The sequence below is a fragment of the Cucurbita pepo genome, chromosome 2, assembly GCF_057944985.1.
Source record: "Cucurbita pepo subsp. pepo isolate OVF chromosome 2, ASM5794498v1, whole genome shotgun sequence".
Lineage (NCBI taxonomy): Eukaryota > Viridiplantae > Streptophyta > Magnoliopsida > Cucurbitales > Cucurbitaceae > Cucurbita > Cucurbita pepo.
In genome coordinates, this window is record NC_141799.1 from 4094609 (window position 1) to 4101643 (window position 7035).

The 7035-nt window shown below is 35.0% G+C and overlaps 1 protein-coding gene across 2 annotated transcripts; it reads right to left on the reverse strand.

Annotated features, from left to right (window-relative positions):
* Nucleotides 1-2571: 2571 nt before the first annotated feature.
* LOC111786101 (uncharacterized) lies at nucleotides 2572-5013 on the reverse strand. 2 transcript variants are annotated; one of them, XM_023666449.2, is made up of 3 exons: nucleotides 4836-5013; nucleotides 4631-4743; nucleotides 2572-2930 (listed from the first exon to the last, which is right to left on the reverse strand). In XM_023666449.2, exons 1-3 carry the CDS (start codon nucleotides 4906-4908, stop codon nucleotides 2907-2909), a joined length of 210 nt encoding a protein of 69 aa, XP_023522217.1. In that variant the 5' UTR covers nucleotides 4909-5013; the 3' UTR covers nucleotides 2572-2906. The 2 variants fall into 2 exon arrangements, with proteins under 2 accessions (XP_023522217.1, XP_023522224.1); XM_023666456.2 differs by having other exon boundaries at nucleotides 4604-4743; nucleotides 4836-5010.
* Nucleotides 5014-7035: the final 2022 nt, after the last annotated feature.

Genomic DNA, 7035 nt, shown 5'->3' on the forward strand with positions numbered 1-7035 from the left:
ACCTTTCCATATGATTATTTGTTTTAGATGGATTAGGTAATTTGTTTTAGATGGATTATGTAATGGTCCAAGCCCCGTTTCCTTTCAGGCTTTCCCTCAAGATTTTTAATAGAGAGGTTTCTACACCCTAAAAAACAATGTTTTGTTCTCCTCTCTACCCAACGTGAGATTTCATAGTCCACCCCCTTTGGGACCCAGCATTCTTGCTGGCACACCGCCTCGTGTTCACTCCCTACGAGGCTCAACCTCCTCACTGGAAAATCAACTGGTGTTTGACTCTGATACTATTTATAACCGCCTAAGCCCACCGCTAGCAGATATTGTCCTCTTTGGGCTTTCCCTCTCGAGCTTTCCCTCTAGGTTTTTAAAATGTGTCTCCTCCCTAACCAATGTGTGATCTCACAGATTAAACTAAATGACGATGTCTTTAGAAGAAAGATGAGGTGCATGAGAAAACACGAACGCTCTCCAATTGACATGGTGAAGATTAACACTAATACAACTTAGAGCGAGTTGATAGAGACAAGACTATATTCCTATAACGTCAAATATCGCTTTAGAACCGTCGAACTAAAAATATGGTTTTGTTTTGTTTTACCATAAAAATGGTCAAACTATCCCACCATCATTTTTAATGCCGACAGAATCAAAATCCTTTCAACTGTTGGTCTCCTGAAATGTTGGAAAGTAAGTTCGAATTATATGGTCACTTTCAACACTGTGATCCAGCTGACCTTCATGTGATAAGAAGGGTAAAATTTATTAGAAGTGGAAGAATATAACTTGTAAAACAAGCGAACCTTGTACAATGATATGATGCTTGCTACACAGGCTTCGATGTTAAGTTAGCATAAGAGAATATTAGTGTAGTAAGAGTTTTGAAATTAGGAAGAACTTTAGACTTTGTCGAACTAACCTTATTCGAGTTCATGAGTGTTTATATCCCTTTTAATTAGGTTTCATCGATTCTTTAAGTTCTGTGAAGTTGAGTTCATGAGAGATCTGTGTCTCTAAGATTGCATTGTAGCCTGACGTGCAATCTACTACTTGGAAAATGATCATTTTTGTCATTGCTTTGGTTTTTCTCCAAAAAAGTGACTAGATGTTTTATGTTGCTTTCTGGAATTACTCTTTCTCCTTCAAACTATACCATTGGTGTTTGGCACACCCTTAACAGATCCATTTATTGAATTTCTTTCACTATGGAATTCTATGAACTTTCACGTTGACTATGGCTAGAGTAACAACGAAAGTATCATTGTGAGCGTGGTATATATTTCGAGTCTTAGCTATAGTGAATTCTAAAATTCATTTCACATTCTCTATGTGAACAAAATACATAATCTTTAGATTCGGGATCAAATCGAGCTTATCTTGCTATACTTATTCACTTTTTGCTTGATTCTCCCTCTTCTGAACCTCCAAATATGGACTTGATCTCCTACGGATATTCACGATTCGATTGGCCTCGGCTCCCTATAATTATCATCTTTAATCGTTTAGGTATCCCTTTCGAATCAATACTTCAATTTTTTTCTTTCAGTTGGTAAGAATATCTTGTTGTTTGGCCATGATATCTATGAAAGAGACAATACTTGTTGTTGCCTCTTTATTTTCTTGAGACATCTTTATCTTTTTGGATATTTGACCAAGTTGGTAGAACTTATATCCATCAAGATTTTCTCATAAGGAAGGGTTGTCAAGATGTATCTTTCAAATTTTTTTCATTGGCCGACCCTAACGTTGGTTCTTTGTTATCTATTGATCGAAAGAGTCTCCTTTCCTACAGTACAACGTCATACATTTTGGGATCTCAAATGGATTGTTTTTCTTGATCGAGCTATGTTGTAGATAAAATAGTATGGTCTGCGGTCGATCTTTGCCAATAGGTGTTGGACAACCTCAGGTTCTTTGTGGTCAATCTCAACCAACAAGTGTTTGGCGGGTTTCAATTTGTTTTTCTTCACTTGTTTAGTGTTAAGACAAAAGAGGATGAGAATTGGGCTGAACTAGCATCACATGAATCGAGGATGCTAGGTGCAAGCAAGCCTCATCTGAGGCCGACCAGAAAACTTTAGCTTCAACCTAAGTTTCTCTTTCATTCTTTTGATTAGAGGCCCAACTCTAAGTTTCTCTTTCATTACTTCAATAGCAATATTCAAATTTGCCTAAGATGACAAATATTCCAAGTTCATCACTACCAAAGAAAAAAAAGTATATTCCAATTGAAAGTGAACTTACATTAATCACTCTATGCAAGTTCAATAGAGGACATCTTTTGAAGAAACTTTCTAGAATTGTAATAAACAAATACTAAGTTGCCATTCAGAACTACATGTTCTTTTACTGCTTTTTAAGCACATGTGAAGTTTATCTTCTAAGTCAAGGAACTCATCAGAAACAACACTAGAAACATTCACATTTAACCATCTAAACAAGTATTTGAATTGGAATTCTAAACCAGCCCACAATTATATTTTCCCATCTCTATAGATTGAATGATTAAGAAATGCAATCAGCTCCTATGCTAACATAAATAATCAGAATTGAACTTCAGAATTGACCAACAGGTAGAAAAGGAGAAATTTACTTTAGTTACCCTATGACAGTACTAGTTTTAAAAATGCTGTTTCCTTCAGACCATAATGGACTTGTACATATAGTGGAGATTAGAAACAGAGAGATGGCTTGATCCAGGATGAAGGAAGACACAGTACGACTAAAAGACGCATCATTTGTTTGGTAATTGCTCAAATCTACCCAGCGTCACAGTTAAAAAGCATAGATAATCCTAGCATACTTTTATCAAGAACAAGAAATCTTGTTGAAAATAGCAGACTTAACTGTTGAGCTGGAACCAGAAGCATCTTAAGATCCTTGATCATCAGCCCTGCCATGTGTCACGGTCATGCTCGCAATCGCAACGTCCCCTGCCATGAAAAGTGCGATTGTGACACCATGCATAAGGGACTTGAATTAAGCATTAAAACTACATATTTAAAACATAAAACAGCAAAACATCACATTAACTACCTTCCTTTCCTTTTGTTTTACAGAAACGACATTATGTTAAAAAAAAAAAAAATTACAAGGAGTAGCACAATAATAATTCATCCACAGACAATGAAGAACTAAAATAATTATACAACTCCAATGGATTCTTGCAGATAAAGTTTTGGGAACTGAGCAAACGACCATAAAATGACAGTCAAAAAAAGATAACCATATCATGCACACAAGCAATAAAGCCTTGATTACAAGAATAATTATTACATTTTTCAAGTTGAAAAGGACATACTAACACAGATGTACGCCCAGATGGATGTTTTGGTGAAGTATAAAATATTCTCGAACAGTGATTTGGATAAGCTAGTCTTTCACTGTACAAACTTTAGTTGCTATCTCAAATTCACAAAGTCTACGAAGATGCTCAAGGCCTTACTTTTAAAGTTCATTAGAAATCTTAGCTTGTGGAAAACGTTATCCTAAAATTGAAAGAAATTAAGTCCACGAGGCAGAATAGCCACCCACAAAAGTCAACTATACAGTAACTGAATCCAAGGGGTAAACATCAAATGAATGAACTAGAACTCCAAAAGTTGACATATCTCATACACAAAAGAAAAATCCCTCATGCCATAAAGTCAATAACTTCTGTTGTATTCTTAAGTAATTACTTCCACTTCTTTATTTCAAATTTTCAAATAGCATCCCCGTTGGCTCATCCTGAATATGATGAAGAAAGAAATTAAGAACAAGACAGATAAACCAACTACTAGTACTAGCTGAGTCTGAAAAAAGAACAAGATTATCAATGTAACGGCCCAAGACCACTACTAGCAGATATTCCCCTCAAGGTTTTTAAAAAGCGTTTGCTAGGGAGAGGTTTCCACACCCTTTTAAAGATGCTTCATTCTCCTCCCCAACCGATGTGGGATCTCACAATCAGGCTGCCCTTGGTCATGTAGTTACAACATCATTTCTTCATAAGATAACTACTAATACAAGCTCAAACCACTCTGTATAAGGGCCAGAATCCCACAAACTAAGGTGCCAAAATGTATGGTATATTTTAAAGACAACAGATGAATCCCGCATCAATCACAATACATAAACCAGCAGTGAATATGGTATTACATAATCCGACGGAACAACTTCTATCCAACTTATTTTGGTTCCGGCAGACGTCACAATTCTAATCTCCAAGAAGTTCCATTGTCCTTTTTTTTCTTTCTTTTTCTCCGCAAAGTCATCAATGACATTTCCAATCTGAAACTTTAATTCGAAAAAATTTCCACCGCCCCCCCGCCCCTCCTTTCATTTTCAGGAAACAATTGCACTCAATTATTGTAGTCATTACACTTTCTCTTCTTAAAGGTGATAATTGATAAAGCTGCATTCCAGAAGTGTTTGTCCCTTCCATTATTGCTATAGAAAGGGAGCAGAACTCCGATTCGTAGAGAAGGAAGAAACCTCACAGCATAATTATAATCACAGAAAAATCTATCATTCATCCAACATTATTGTCCTAAATACAAAGAAAAAAAAAAATCCAATATCCTGTTGGTAATACAAGTGAAATTTCTGAAAATAACAAACGAACCTAAGTTCACTTAACGACTTTCTGTACCGCATCATTAGGAGATTCCGCGAATTGATGATCCAATCTCTGCTTCTGCTGTTGTTGCAACAGAGATTTGCGCTCGATCTCCCGCCACTTGTTCATCGCAATTGTGAAAACAACTACAAAACATAATCAAATAGAACAATTAATAAATCGAAACAATCAAAATTTTAAAACAGAGAAGAAAAAGAGGTGAATCGAAGAAATTTACATCCAGCACCGGCGAAATAGAGCAGACGTAGAACCTTAGGGCCCGCCGGACCAGCAACCTCTTCTCCCGTCATTCGCTTCTTCCTTCAGGCCGTCACCGTCGTCTCGTTGCCCTAACCCAGGGTTCTAGAAAAAGTCAAAATTTCAGATTTTCTTCACCTTCGCAAAATTAGGGGAAAAACAACGTCGTTTTTATTTTTAAGGTCAAACTGAAACTCAAGGTTTGAAATAGGTGTTTGACCAAAGTAAAATGTAATTAATTCAAATATTGACTCTTTATTATTTATTTATTTTATTTTATTTTTTAATAAAAGTAAAATATTAATTTATAAATAACATGGTAGGAGATAATTATAACATTAAATAAATAAATAAATATTGTACGATAAATAAATGCACTAAAGATATTTCATTTCAACACTAAAAACACACAAAAGAAATTAAAAAAAAATAAAATAAAATAACGAAAGCCAATTAATAAGTTTCTTTGGCAGTGCCAAAACCACTATCGCCCACTTCACCAAAATTCAATCGTTTAACCGTTCATGTTAGGAACCCCGACTCTCTATAATGGTATGATATTTTTAATGTGTGACTTTCATCCAACACCTCCGACTTCTTTTCTTTTGGAGTCTTAGTCATTTTTTACTATGTCTTCGAGGAGCCTCGAGTCCTTTTTCTTTTGGAGTCTTTTGATTCTATTGACATGGCTAAGTTTAGGGCAGTCTCGAACTTTTTCTTTTGGAGTCCTTTGATTCTATTGACATGACTAAGTTTAGGGTATGACTCTATACTATGGAGTCCTTTGTTTAATATTTGAGGATTCTATTGACATGACTCAGTTTAGGTCATAGCTCTGATACCATGTTAGATGAACACGACTCTCCATAATGGTATGATATTGTCCACTTTGAGCATAAGCTCTCATGGCTAATTGAGACAGTATTCCTTTCTTATAAGTGTATGATCATTCCCTAAATTAGCCAATGTGAGACTCACTCCCAACAATCCTCAACAGTTCAATTTCAAACCTAAAGTGAAAGACGAAAAGGTGAGACTCTATCCACAAACCTAAAACGAATAACTAAAAAACGACGATCAAAATCGAAAAAATCTATAAAATCAGGTCTAAGATATGGCCTCCAACATTCTCACGTGCTTTCTACTTGTCTTGAATTATTCTTTAAGAGTGAAAAATATCCCCCACAGACCAACACAGGTCTTGTTTTGTTCTCTCCTCTTGTTTCCGAGGAAAATTCATTTCAGACCAACTCTTTTAGTCGAGCTACTAAAAAAAGAATGTTATAGTTAAATTAGCACACTCTCGACATAAGAAATAGTAGTAGCAATATGGATGGAGGACAATAGAAATTGGGTTTGGATGAAAGTGACAATTAGGGTTCAATGGATTCCTTTCAATTTTCGAGCTCTTCAAATGACATCTCAGTGCCACAGTTCGGTAATTCCTCACACCTACAAAAAGGGATATCCTTCTAAATACTCCATTTTCTTCAAATGAATATGAAAATGACCAACTCCAAGACGTCTTTCAACTACATTCTAAAATAACGTCTGTATATATGTACGTACCTGTGTGTGTGTGTGTGTGTATATATATATATATATATACTAGATGTTTGTTCCCAGCAAAACATGTTAGAACTTTGGAGTTCTTATGATTGAGTCACCGAAAAAAAATACAACTTATTGGTATAAATAGTAACTTTTAATCATCTTATCTTTCAGAATCATTCATTTAGATGTGATTTTAGTTCATTAAATTATCTCTCATTGACTCGAGTTTCACAATATTTGAACTGCTAACTCGATCAATAATATAATTAAGTTGATAGTTTATAATTTTTGATCGTAATCGTAAGAATATAGAATGACATGGAAATAGTGTATCGTCCCTTTCGCTTTCCGACCTATATTGACACCAAAAGTTAGCCTAAGAAATGATGTTGTTTCTCCTCCCACTTGGCAACTTACATTAACAACAAAGTCCAATAATCCACGTGGATTGCATCTTTTTGGTAATTTCAGGCTATTGACCTAATCTCTCATTATAATAATTAATTAATTGATTAATTATGCATTAATATAATAAATTACATATGATTAAATTGATTAAAAATAATAATAATAAAATACTCTTAAGGAACATTCTTGGAGACAGTCAACATATACATGCATCTGTT

What these genes read in the sequence shown, in the direction of transcription:
- LOC111786101 (XM_023666449.2), bottom strand. Translation starts at nt 4,908, where the DNA reads ATGACGGGAGAAGAGGTTGCTGGTCCGGCGGGCCCTAAGGTTCTACGT. An exon ending in CTATTTCGCCGGTGCTGGAT is followed by an intron (nt 4,744 to 4,835) that starts GTAAATTTCTTC and finishes TATGTTTTGTAG; the next exon opens with TTGTTTTCACAATTGCGATG. An exon ending in CGGAATCTCCTAATGATGCG is followed by an intron (nt 2,931 to 4,630) that starts GTACAGAAAGTC and finishes TTTTCATGGCAG; the next exon opens with GGGACGTTGCGATTGCGAGC.